Below are 13,560 nucleotides of genomic sequence, written 5' to 3'. Positions count from 1 at the left end.
GAGCCCCTGTCCCAAAAGAAAAAGAGGCAAAGGATGTAAACTCAGTGGAAAGGTCTTGGGCTCAATTCCCTTTACACACACACACACACACACACACACACAATGGACCAAAAATACATATCTTTTCTGCTTGTAAAATTCCTAGAAGCCTCACCCTGCTGGCTGGAAACCAAAGCAAGCCAAAGGCAAGTATAGGCCGATGGATAAGCCCCGTGAGCAGTTTGAGTAAGCCAGGCCCTAGGCAGCTGTCGAATCTGCACCGCATTGTGAGCCGAGGAGGGGAAGAGCAGCCAGGCCAAGGGCAGCTTCTCCAAACCCACCACTACCTCCCACCAGCCCCAACTGGGAGGGGCATGGCTGCTGGCAGGCTTTGTCCTTGTCACCAGCACTAAGCCCTAAAGCTCTGGGGATTCTAACTCCACAACAGCAGAATAAACACCGGGCAGCCTCAGCTGGGGGTGGGGGTGCACCAGAACCCCCTGCGTCGCTGTCGTCCCCTATGGAAGATGAAGGCGTCCCGGTCTGTCCTCCCACACACGCACGGAAGCGGCTCTCAGAGGTGTGTGAGAGCCACAAGGTCTGAGAGTGCTCAGAAGGAAATGAGAGGTGGCGTTCTCACTGAACCAACATTTATCCAGAAATCACTGACAGCCACCTCAACGAGCTGGAAATAGTAGAGGACCAAATCTGTGATCACAGAGGCAGAGAAAGGCAGTGACTGTCATCAAGGAGGGGCTGTGTGGGCTGAGTGCCGGGATGAGTACAAATTCATAAAACCGGGAACACAGGGAGAAGGGGGCACCTGGGAAAAATGAGCAACACAGATTGGGGGTGATCAAAGTGTATGGTGGGTGTTTACATTTTTAAAAATTATTACAGTAAAAGACGCATTACCATTGAGCCCCTTCAAAATCCTCCCCCTCCCATCGTTCCTGCCACCTTCCGAAACAGTTCAGGAAGTTCTCTTTGGTGACAGTCTTTACGAGGCATGATCAAAAATATGGTGAATGTTACTGCTGAGCACCATCCGACAGAAAGGCACCTTGTAAAAACATAACAGTGTGTCTTCATTCCCCTTACTCACTGGATCTGGCACCATGCAACTTGCGGCTCTTCCCCAAAGCCAAATGACCAGGAAAGGGAAATGTTTGGAATCAGTTCAGGACCTTGAGGCAGCCACGACAGCACAGCTAAAGACACTCAGGAAAGCGGACTCCAGAGCTGCTCCAGAGAGTGGTAAGGACCATGGGATACGCGTGCTTGAAGAAAGGAGTACTCTGAGGGAAATAAGTACCAATGTGTCTTTTACTGTAACAAATTTCTTTAAACGCTCGCTGGAGTGTTTTGAAAGCCCCAGGCGAGGGAACGCGTGGGTGCTGTCTGTGGTCCTGAAACACACCGGGTCCTGATTATCATACCCACAGAACCCAGAAAATAATGACATTATCCACCTTGGGCGTAGCTGGCTTCCAATAGCTTTACGTCTTAGGGTCACCCCTTCCATATTTTAATTTCCTTTCCCCAGGAAGTACGGGTGGGGTATGACCCTATGGCCCCTTCCCTCTGATGCCCCACTAATGCCAAGATTGGAATCTGGGGCCAACGAACAAGGGTCAACATGGGATCTCAAAGGTCACAGATTCTGATGAGGCTGCCGAATCTATCCACGGAACGTGGAGAAAAGCCTGGGGTAACTAAATGACCCGTCAATCTTTGATATTAAAAAACAAACAAACAAACAAACAAAACCTTCCTTTCCAAAGGACAAACATGAAAATGAGCTGGAAAATGATCGGGGAAGCCTCATCTCAGTGGAAACATGCTTGACCATGCACTGAATGTGCATGAATCCAGAACCACTTTCTCTTAAGACAAATAAAAACATGAAGGTGCATTTTGAGTTATTTAATCCTTTAAAACCCTACAAGCCAGTGACACCAAAGCTCACATCTGCACCTCAGAAATTCAGTACGATAGACAGGGATACACACACACACATGCAAAACCCACAGCAAGGCATCATGGCCAAGCTGGTCCTCACAATGCCCTGGGACTGTCAGGTATTAATTCCACACTGGGTGCCTTTATCCACATCTTTGCTTACCAGATCTAGGCTATGAGCTAGGAAAGTACACTGACGACCAGGTAATGGTGTGGGGCTCTCTGTAGCATGCTGTGCTTTATGTACAATCACCTTGCCTTGCTCCAAGGTGGGTACAGAGCAGCTACCTGCTCCACTAACTCTGGATGTGCCATGTACACTGTTCTGACCCACAGGAGAAGAAGTTATGAAGGCACCAGTTCCTGAACAACCTTTAAGAGGCAGGTGGGTTTCAGCTTTCTCTCTTGGAAGTCTGTCCCCACCCCATGAAAACCACGTGAGCCGAGGAATGGCACTCCAGAGAGAGACAATAAAAGGAGCCATAGCAGTCAGCTTTCCTGTCTCTGTGACACAATACCCAACAACTTAAAGAAGAGATCTTTTAGCTCGCAGTTTCGGGGATTCAGTCCATGATCGGCTGGGTCCAATGCAGGAACATCATGGGGGAAGGGTGCAGCACAGCAAAACTGCTTAACTCATGGTGGCTGAGGAGCGGGGGGCCAAAGCTAGAGAAGAAGGGCTAGGTAGACCCCAACCAAGATCACACCCCTGTAACCCACCCATCCAGACACACCCAGAACTGTACTCTACTTTCTACCTGATGTTCCTTAATCCAGTGAAGTTGTCATATCAGGATTAATGGTTGCAGACACACACTCTACTCAAACAGAAGCCTAAAGACAAATGTGGCTAAGCTCCACTAAGCCTCTGCCACAAAGACACTGAGGCTGTAAAGTTATCTGTTGCTGTCAGCCAGAATTTAGAGGGGGATGTTTGTTACACAGCACTACTGCATCAGAGTGAATTGATGGAGTGAACTATGGAGGCTTTGGGCCGGAAGCCACAAGAATTGCATATCTGAGAGGTTTTGTAACTGTAAGTGACTCGGGTCCGACCTTTACTGATCGGAGTCTCCTCCTCCCTGACCCCATCCACCCCAGGCTCCCCCCCCATCATCTTTCTATCCTCCTTGCAAGGGCAAGTACAGCCATGCAGCCCAGCTGCACACTCACACTTGTTCACATAAAAGCATCCCATGTGCCTCTGGCTCTGCCCCAGAGATAGCCTTCCTGCTTGCAGCTCTTTGGCACATCATCCACAGAAGCAAGCCAGGAAGTGGCCATGTATATGAGGCTAAAACTAATGATCACACTTCACTCTCCCCTTGCCTGGGTGGGGGGCAGAGGGGCTTTTCCTTTTTGAAGAATTAGAAATGCAGGTGGTCCCCAGGGATGCAGTCTTGTTTCAACTACAGCTTGTGACAACTACAGCTATAACATCAGGATCTCAGGCCCCATCACACCTGTAGATGCTCTGGAAAATGTTCCCATTAGATGGGCGGACTTTCAAAATAACATGCTTCTCTTGGGACCCCAGGATTGGGGGGACCTTCAATCTGCCTGAGAGAGGGTGATGCTGGCTCTCTCCACATCCACATCTCCACCCAGTTCTGTACCTGCTTGTCTCTGCTTTTTACCTCACAGGAAGAAATCTAAACAGAAAGGCTTTGCCTATAAGAAAATCATACTCCTAAAACTCACACTAAGCATCAGCTCTGCATTGCATGAGTTTTTCACTTTTAATCCTTAAACCACCTTTCTCATGACATGAGCACGACTGCTACAAATGAGGAAACTCAGAGACAGGAAGGAATTTTCTCAAGATCACACAGCCAAGAGGTAGTGGAACCATGACTGGAGCCTGGCTGCACTGGTACCTGAAGTGATGACCCCACTCCCTGCTGGTGGGTGGGCCAGTGCAGTGTCCTCTGCATCTGGTTATTACCTCTGAGCCTCAGTTTCCTCCTCTGTAAAGTGGGGATAAGAAACACGACTACTCTTCAAACCTGTGCCCTGTGCCTTGCACACCACCTGCCCTCCCGGTGGGATTGCTGGGACTGATGGCAGGGCATCAGGCAGATTCAAGGGCTCTGAAAGCTTGGGCAGACTGTCTGGGGCAGAACAGTAAATATCATTTACCTAACTGATCTAGCTGACACAGGCAATGCCTCCTGCAGGCCAGCTGTCTTCACATTGAACACTCGTGTGCCCACGAGGCAGAGTGGCTGAGGACACCTGGGCAGGGCCAGACAGCGGGGCTCCACACTGGCAACACCTCTCGACCCTGCAACATGGACAAGTTCACCTCCATGTTTCAGTTTCCCAACCGTGACATCAAAGGATTATGGAAATCCAATGAATTAAAACATGGAAAAGCCCTTAGAACAGTGCCTGATTAAAAAAAAAATCCTTGCTAAATCTTATCAAAAGGCTCAATTTCATCTTTCCCTTCTAACTTCAAACATTGTGTCTTGGTCCATTTTGCCTGGTGTAACAGAACACCTGAGACTGGGGACTTTATAAACAACACGTTTATTCAGCTCATGGCTATAGAGGTTGGAGTATCCGAAAGCATGGCACTGGCATCTGGCGAGGACTTTTGCACCACGTCCTCCAGGCCAGAAGGGCAGGAGCGCACACTGGCAAGAAGGAGAGGGGCTGAAGTCACTGCTGAAAGAGCTCGCTCTTGCATTAACAAGCCCAGCCCCCGGTGACCACATTCATCCGCTCATTAGGGCGAAGCCTCAGGACCGCAACACCTCTCCTTGGGCTCTGCTTCCCAACACCACGCTATGGGGACCAAGATTCCAGCACATGCACTGTGCACACAGCACACTTTAGCCTCAATGCTCTGCCAGGTCCAGCTGCACCTGCTCTGAAAATGTTCTCAGAGCCACCAGCCAATTCCCATCTCCCCCTGCAACTCCCCAGGGTGTCCCTCACCTCTCCTGCCGTCCATCTGTCCCTGCTCATGACAGCTGGAGTGACCTTTCTGAAACACAAATGCAAAAATGCTCCACCTCTGCTCAGAACCAGTCACTGATTTCTCCTCCCTGTAGGACAACGCACACCTTCTTAGACTCCTGCAGCCTCATCCTGCCCTCTCTCAGCCTTGACTCCCTATATTCATCCATTCCCACTGTCCTGACTCCCTAAACTGCACCTTCACAGCCCCGTGCTTTCAGCACAGCCTTCCTGTGGCTGGATCACCCGCCAGATCCACTCTGCCCACTGACTTCCACCTCCTCCAACACAGGGAGCTCCTGCTTCCCAGCCACATGGCCTTCGGTAAGGGACTTATCTCAGGAGGCAGCAGTCTCATCAGCTGCAAACGGAATCAGTCAAGTACCAACCTCAGAGGACTGTGTGAGGTAACATGTAAAAGCGCTCCATGCATTGAACAGTGGCCTACAAGATCTAATACTCTGTGCCCTGTTCTGTGTTCAGACATTTGAGGAAGCAGGAAAAAACTTTCCATTGGTTTTTCTCAGTTTCTTGAAGTCTATGACACTAGAAAGTTTTAAACCGTGCTAAAAACTGGCACCCAATCATTAAAGTTTTTTAAAAATTCTTTTTTGTGTGCCATGTGTAGAAATAAAGTGTTTGATTTACATCTAGATGTCGGCCCAAAGCCTCATGTACTCATAGGTGGGGGTTCTGGGAGATACTTGGATCATGGGGTTGTGATTAGTCTACTGATGAATTTATTGTTAAATGTGAGCTTGGGAGGCGAAGCCCGGTTGAAGGAGGTGAGTCACTGGTAGTGTGGCCTGGAAAAATCTATCCCTCCATCCTTGATATCTTTCTCTCTCTCTCTCTCTCTCTCTCTCTCTCTCCCCCCTCTCTCTCTCCCTCTCTGTCTCCTGCCTGCCATGCCATGGACTGTTTCTCCTCCATGATGTCCCTCTGCCATGCCGCCCTGCCTTGGATCCAGCTGCCTATGGACTGAAACCCCTACGAACTGTGAGCCAAATAAACCTTTCCTCTTTTAAGTTGTGGGTGTCAGGTATTGCATCTCAGCAAAGAAAAGTAAGATAAAAAGTAGAACCAAAAAAAAAAGGATTAAAAAAAGAAAAGGAAAATCCGAACACTGTAACTATAAATCATGCTTGATGCGCAATAAAGAACTGGGTCAGTTTTGGAAAAGAGAGGCCCTTGGTAAGGAAGAAACACCTTTGTGGGTCCCTAGTCTGCCATCTCCCCACTGCCAAAGTGCCACTTTAGAAGCTTCCCCTCCCTTCTTTCTTTGAGCCCCGAAGCTTTCCTGCCACCCCATCTCCTGCCACCCACAGATGGGCTTGTCCAGGAAGGCCATGTGCAGGTGTAGCTGAAACCTCATTCAGCCAGGAAGCACAGTGTGCAACCTCAGCTTCATCCACCCAGTCCCACTGTGGGGAGCCCCTGCTATGAATTACTGGTATGCAAATGTGTAAGCGTGCTCCTGAGGAGAGGCTGAGGGCAGACCTCCAAGTCCTCCAGCTGCTCCAAGGGGAGCAGATGGACCAGAGATGAACCACAGATGCCAAGGTGGGAGTGCTCACAAACCCAGTCCCAGGAGGAGGGATGCTCCAGAGAGCCAGAGGACCAATGGAGGGGAGCCTAGTCCAGTAGAACGCTCTACAGGCCTGCACCCCCATCTCCACATCTATTGTTTCCCTCCATTTACCTGCTTGTTCTTGTTTTCTACATCATCTTCTCTACAGGGCAGCCCAGTACCCAGCCCATCCACATCCATGCAAGCCATCCGCACCAATCCAAAGCTGTCTCTTCCTAGAGCAAAGGTATGATTTGGTTATTACATCTCCCTAGGGCAGAGAATACTTTCACATAATACAAACTCTGGCAGCATTCTTGAAAGGTTGAAAGATGAAACAACACCAATGAAGTCCACAACCACGACCATGCCCTCCCTCCCATAGTGTCTCTGTCTCCCGGAGCCCTGGGCAGCACCTAGCCCAGTGATGGTGAACCTTTTAAAGCTTTCACTGATAACAAGCTGCCCACTGCAGCACCTGTGCCATAGGTTTGCCACCACTGTCCTGGCCGCACTGGTTCACTCTTCAGCACCACAGCGCTGTCCACTGCCCAGAGCTTGTTCTCCTAAAAGCTCAGGGCAAAGTCCTCTGAAGTCCCCTTTCCATGGCTTGTGTCCCTTTTTACTCACGGCAAGTTAGAGCAGAATTCAGCACTTTCCTGCTGTGGGTGCTCAGGGCCACACTTGCAAGATGTTGCTAAGGCCATTTGCAGGCTTGGTTGTGGCAAACAAACTGCACACTAATCAACTTTGAGCAGCACATCTGGAGAGGAGTTTGTCAGCTGACATGTGCGCTCGCAGCACATGGGCTCAGCACCAGTGGCTGCAGTGTCTTGCATTTTCCTGGTTTCCAATTGTCTCAAGCGCCACATTTGTGCCTCTTTTCCCTTCTCACTCCCATACTTCCTGACTACTCAGCATCAGTTTCAGCAGGTGCTTCTTAGCGTCCCTTATGCTCCAGAACTTTGCATATGACCCTCACATTTCCTCCAGAAAGACCCACTCTGGGCTTCTCCACATTGACCTAGGACTGGGACACATGACACTTTCACCAGCAGACTGTGATCAGATATGAAATGGGCCACATTTGAGCAGGAATTCCTGGTGACATCTCAGGCTGCTGCCGATGTCTTGTGTTCTTCTGTTCCTTCCACCTAGGTCTCAAAATGAGGCAACATGTTCAGCAGATCCAGCATCTGCCAGCAGCTAGGGCCAAAAGTATAGCCACCCACAGCCACATGCAGCACTAACAAGAAATAAACACAGGTGCTGTTGAGATCTTATGGTTGTGTGCCGGAACAAAGCAAATACACTGGCCCAGTGGGCTGATAATATGCTCTCACATTGCATTTGCTATGTGCATTGTTGTAAGAATTTTATGTATGTTGTCATCTACATTCCAGGGGGGAAATCCTATAAGCTATTATTCTTCTTCCCATTTTACAAACATAAACTTGTGTGGACAAAATTGGTGCACAGAGTAAGTGAATTGCCCGGATTACACCTCTAGTATGTGCAGCAATCAGGATGCAAACCCACACAGTGTGACTTCTAAATCCACATTCTTATGTCCTGCTTCCCTCCCAGCTTAAGAACTTCTAGTGGCTCCCTGTTCCCCTCAGGTGAAGGTCAGAGAATCCTATAACTCGGACCTGAATCATCTAACTCTTTCACTTGCTCAAGATCAAATAACTCAGTAGAGTCTGAGGCTGCCATTTCCATCAGCTTGGGTACATCCTGCCCGACTTCCAAAGCCACACAGAATCTGCCCACCTCCCCACCCATTCAAACTCCTACCAAGTGCTTCACCTTCTGATTTAGCTGTGTGGGGGCCCTCACCCTTTTGGTCATCTTCCTCCTGCCCAGGTCCCATCCCTGGTGTTCCCACCCGTCCCATGTGTCTCCCTGGCATTTAGCACCCTCTGTACCCAGGGACGCTACCTCCATGTTTCTGCCCATGCTGGATCCTCTCTACTGAGCTCCTCTGGCTCCAGTGCTTTGATGTAGTTTGTCCTTTAGCACCCTTAGCTTGTTTCCTGTGTGTATACTTCAAGCTCCTAAGGGACCTTGCACAGTCCAAAGAACAGAAGGGATGTGTGGCCAACACTGATCGTTAGCTGAAACTCTGAATTTTTATTTCCTCAAAGATTGGAGAAAAGAGTTTGGATGCTGGGGATTTAGCTCAGTGGTTCTGCTGCCTTCCTCGAAAGTACAAGGTCCCAAGTTCGATCCCTGGTACCAAAAAAAAAAAAAAAAAAGAGTTTGGAGAAAGAACCTATGACCTGTCACTTACAATATGCCTGGCACACTCCTGTATGTGTTCCACACGTTAAGTCCTGACCAAGTTCATTACAAGAAACAAGCATTCAGGGCTAAAGTGAGAGTTGTGAGAGATGTCATAAGTCAGTATCACTTTTATGTTCCCTCTGAGATACTTTTTAAGAATTTGACTTAAACACAAAACTTTCCTTAGAATACAATACAGCCCACATCTCCCTTCCTGATCTGGGTGTTTTCTTCTCTACGCTGGATGACAGAAGCTCCCTTCTGGTAATCTGACCACTGGCAGGTTTGCACTGTGCTCTGCTGGGACACTCACATCTGCTTTTCTACCTCCACCAGACTTCACAGCGTTCATGACACATCATGTGACCGCAGGCACCTCCAACCCTTCGTGCACCTCCAACCCTTCGTGCACAAAGGGAGACCAAAGCCCACACCAGACGGGACCCCATCCTGGGAAGCAGGACCCCGGGCCTCCCAGGGCTGCCTGCACTCAGCACCTTAGAGAAACTAATTCAGTGACACAAATCACACTGAATGATCTAACGCCCACACATGGACACACAAACACACATTACACACCAGACACACAACCATTTACAAATACATACACACAGTGGTTTTCTCGGCAGGTGGAGCTACCCATCTGCTCTCCTCCTGAAGGTGCACTTGAATATAGATCCTTCCCCACAGCCTGAAGCAAGACTTGGATGTGCCACTAGGTGTCTTTGGACCTCAGGCCACTCTTGGGAAACAAGGATGATCCATCCCAGCTGCCTTCCTTGTGACAGGGTCTGAGAACCAAGTCAGCAATCCAGGAAGTCATTCTGAAGGCTTGGACTAGTGCAAGAGCAGGCGTGACCAGCGCTCCCTGGGTCCTATTTTTGTGGGGTTTTTTTGGTACCAGGGATTGAACTCAGGTCCTTGTGCTTGCGAGGCAGGCGGCAAAACCACTGAGCTAAATCTCCAGCCCCCTGGGTCCTATTTTTAATAGTAGTAACTGCAACCACAGTGGTGTACAAACGTCTCACACATACACACACACACACACACACACACACACACACACACACACACACACACACACACACACACACACACACCGAGCAGGCTTCCCCTTTTGGAGCCAGGAACTTCTGCAGGGCCTCACAGCCATGTGCCTTTGTTTGCCCAGAGCCACACCCAGGATGTTGTACTTGCTGATGCACACCGGGCACCTAGAAACAGCTTCAGCGAAGTTAATCCCCAGCAGTGCCATTCATTAAAAAAAAAGCTACACAAGAAAGAGAGCTTCATCAAGATTTTAAACCGTCCCTGAGGGCAGAAGCTAAGTGTCTGAGCTTTTCCCTTCCTCCTTTCCTGTCAGGCTGGTCCACGTCCTCAGAAACAGGCTGAGATGGAGAAAAGAGCAAAGGGCTCCCCGACCACCTCAGCCCTTGGTCTCCGCCCTTTGCAGTCCATTCTGACCCCTTCTCCTCCCTACTCTGGAACCCATCTCGGGATTCTGGGAATCTAGGAATCTGGTGAAGCTGGGATCTTCATGCTCATTTTCAAATGGGACAGCAGAGACTGAGAGGGCACAGAGTGGGAGAGCAGGCATCAAGTACAGGGGACCAGGGGCTGCCGGTGAGAGCTGTGCCCACCGCCTCTGCTCCCGGGAACCACCTCCTATCCTGACGCCCCAGCTCTCTCCACGGGGCTTGGGCCTTGCTCTAACTGCAGGTGGGCTGCACACAGAACGGGGCCTCTCCACGCCTCGGCCCTAGTCCTCTCAGGAGCAGGCTGAGTGTCCCTGCTGGGGTTTCCTCCAGCCCGCTGCATGTCACCCCTTCAAGGCCATTCCAGTCTGCGAGGGCGAGGCCACCTCTTTCTTCCCACTTCCTGCAGCCTAGCACGGTGCGCTGCCCACACCAGGTGCTTGTTACCAGATAACTCCCCGAGTGACTGCTGCGGGACAGGCGAGGAGTGCAGCATTTGGGAAGCCGTAGTGGCATTTGTGGAAAGAATCTGGTCCCCTCGTGACAAGTGCATTATTAGCAAAAGGTCTTCGGGCAGTTGAAGGGTCCATAAAGCAGCCCCACCCTCATCTGTCCTGTCTGGTGTTTTGTTTTCTCCTTAAAATCACAGGTCTTTCTGGCTGGGAAGGACAATGTGTACCAAATGAACAAGGAGCCCTCCAGGGCGAGGCCCCTTTCTGGGTCACACATCACCTTCAGCATCCCCCACCACCCCTACAGGGCCTCCCTGCAGTGTCCCTCACCCTCAGAGGGGCCTCTTGCTTCCCGTGAAGGACCAAAGCCAGATCTGCACCCTTCCCAGTCAGGTGTACCTCATACACCTACAGGGTTCGGGGTGGCCGAGGATGCTCAGGAGCCCCGCAGGGTACCCACCGTGGCTGTCAGGACACCAAGGTGTGGAGAGGAGCACAGAAATGCACACCCCGAGCCATCTGGCGCAAAAGGCCAGCAGCTCACATCCACTGCAGAGGGTCACAGCAGGGCAGGCCCTGTGGCGGGCCAGGCTGAGGGTGTGCCACTCAAGGACTGCATTCCCTCAGACCTGCCTCCCAGACCATCTGTTAGGCCTCCATCTGGGCACTGGCAACCTGGGGGCCACAGACCTGCCGTGGGCACACAGCCACGAGGGCAGGTTTGAGGGTCCCCAGAGGGGGACATGCTTGCTTCCTGCATCACCTAGCCCTGCATTGCCACCTTCCTGGGGTGGACTCTCCCAGCTGTTTGCAGATTGACCTTGAGTCCTGGAGGGCAGAGCACGGAGACGGAAAGAGCACCCGGGGTCACACCTTGACAGGAGCTTAGCAAAGGCCTGACGCCAAGAGCTGAAGGTGCTGTGACCAGGAGAAAGTCGTGAGCTCAATACCCACCTAAAGTTGGGTGGACACGGGGCAGTGAAGGGGAGGCCCTTCCCTCACCTGCACCCCACCCATGGTCCAGCCTCTGGGTGCTTCAAGCTGACAAAGTCTCCCTCAAAGGAGCACGGCCGCACTGCCTGGCCAGTTGTGTGGAACATGCCAGGTCCCTCCGCTGACCCAAGGCTGCCCTCCTGCAGGCGGCCCTGGGGCTGCCCCCATGCCAGCCACAAAAGTGCACCAGAGAGCTGGCAGGTCTCCGTCCTCACCGCAGGAGTGGCCCTGGGGAATTCCACCACTCTGGGAACAGCCTGGGGCTCCCACTGCAGGGGTCTGGGCATCTCCGGCACGGGTCAGCTGGACTCTGACTCCGAGGTGGAGGCCCCATCGGCCCCTGACAGCTAAGCCCTCAGCTCCCCGCCAAGACAAAGCCTCAAGACCAGGGCTCCTTTGTTTCCGGCCACACCCAGGGACCCAGCCGGACCGCTCAGCCCACTCCGCAGTTCCCCACGCTGGGCGGTGCAGCCTCAGCCGGAGTTAACCCTTGGGAGTCACTGCCACCAGGGCCGCCCCGAGGCTGTTCAGAGCTGCGGGCAGGGGTGGGAACCAGCTTCCATCATGGCGCTGCCCGTCTGGACTTCCACCCGCGCAGGGCTGGGGGCGGGAGCCAGGGTTCACCTCTTCCCTTCCTCAGGAGGGGCGGAGGTGCAGGAAACGCGCTCACCCGCACCCTCCCCAAGCCCGCGCAGGGGCCGCGGGAGGGGGTTCGGACCCCGCGCCCCTCCCTCTTTTGTTCAGCCGTCGTCCCGGCCGCGCCGTCCTCCGGCACAGCCCGCGCGGAGAAGGGGCCGCCCGCCAACGGGGAGAGGGGCCCCAGCTCCAGCCCCGCCCCGCCACGCGCCCCCTTTGTCCCCAGAGGCGGGGGAGGGGGCTGCCGGGCCCAGACCGGCCCCGCCCCGCCCGAGGCGACGCAGGAAGCCTCCCCGGCGCCCCGCAGCCCCCACCCGTGGATCTGGACCCTGGCGGCGGCGAGCACCCCACGCCCCCAGGCGCGGCGCTTACCGTGATGTGCGGGATGCTCTTCTTGCCCTGGTAGGACATGGTCCCTCCGGCCCCTGCGCCCGGCCGCAGGCCTCACTCGGTCGCGCTGGCTCTCGGGCCCGCGGGCGCGGTGACAAAGGCCCAGAGGCCACGGAGGGAGGCGCGAATCGGCGCGCCCGGGTGCCCGCGAGGATGCCCGGCTGTGGCCCGCGTTCCGCTGCCAGCGCCGCGCGGCTCGAGCAGGGCGGGAGGAGGAGGAGGCAGGGCGGGAGGAGGGGGCTGCAGACAGACAGCTCCTCCCGCGGCGGCCGCCGAGCCGATTCGCCCCTCTCGGCTCGAACCAGGAAGCGCTTCCCTTCCGACCCCAGCCCGCCCCGCCCGCCGGCGCGCGCGCCCTCGCAGCCCGGCCGCGCTCCCCAGAAAGGGGGGGTGGGGGGTGGTGCGCTTAAAAGCGAAAGAAATCGCTTTCGGGCGCGCGGGAGGCGGTGCGGACCTGCGGGGGGGGGGGCGACCGCGCCCAGCGACCGCCCCTCCGGCCACTCCTTCCACTGCCTCCCGGGGTCCCCTGCGCCTCTCCCAGAAGGGACCAAGCCCTTTCCCTCGCCAGCTCCAAGCCTTTAGATTCGCGCTGGCCCTTCTCCCTGAATATCCCATCCCACACTGGAGGTTATTCATCCCAGACCCTCCATCGCTTCCCTCCCTGAAGCCTCCCGGCCGCCTCCCGACCCTACTCCCCGAGCTGCCTTCCGGAGGGCCTCCCGGGCAGAGGGATGCGGCCGAGAGGGAAGGCCAAGCCCAGTGCCCCCACGGCCCTGCGGACCTGAGGGGGGGACGCGGCAGGGTGCTCAGCAGCCCCAGGGACGTCACCCAGATGGAGCCCCGGACGGGTGAG

The 13,560-nt window shown here is 53.7% G+C and overlaps 1 protein-coding gene across 2 annotated transcripts in view; it reads right to left on the bottom strand.

Moving 5' to 3' along the window:
* The window catches only part of Crmp1 (collapsin response mediator protein 1), a 56,115-nt gene that overhangs the window by 39,549 nt on the left and 3,006 nt on the right, over window positions 1–13,560 (bottom strand). The window contains exon 1 of one of the 2 annotated variants that reach the window (XM_013073112.3): window positions 12,690–13,559. The exons of the other annotated variant lie outside the window; for it this stretch is intronic. Coding sequence (XP_012928566.1) covers window positions 12,690–12,728 — 39 coding nt within the window. The 5' untranslated portion in view covers window positions 12,729–13,559. Of the gene's footprint in view, window positions 1–12,689; window position 13,560 lie in introns of those variants that run through there. 2 annotated transcript variants of the gene reach the window in all.

The sequence above is a fragment of the Heterocephalus glaber genome, unplaced genomic scaffold, assembly GCF_053883595.1.
Source record: "Heterocephalus glaber isolate CG9 unplaced genomic scaffold, H.glaber_assembly_v1.0 deba00001509, whole genome shotgun sequence".
Classification (NCBI taxonomy): Eukaryota; Metazoa; Chordata; class Mammalia; order Rodentia; family Bathyergidae; genus Heterocephalus; species Heterocephalus glaber.
The sequence above is the reverse complement of the archived record's forward strand: the minus strand, read 5'-3'. Positions and strand labels throughout refer to the sequence as shown.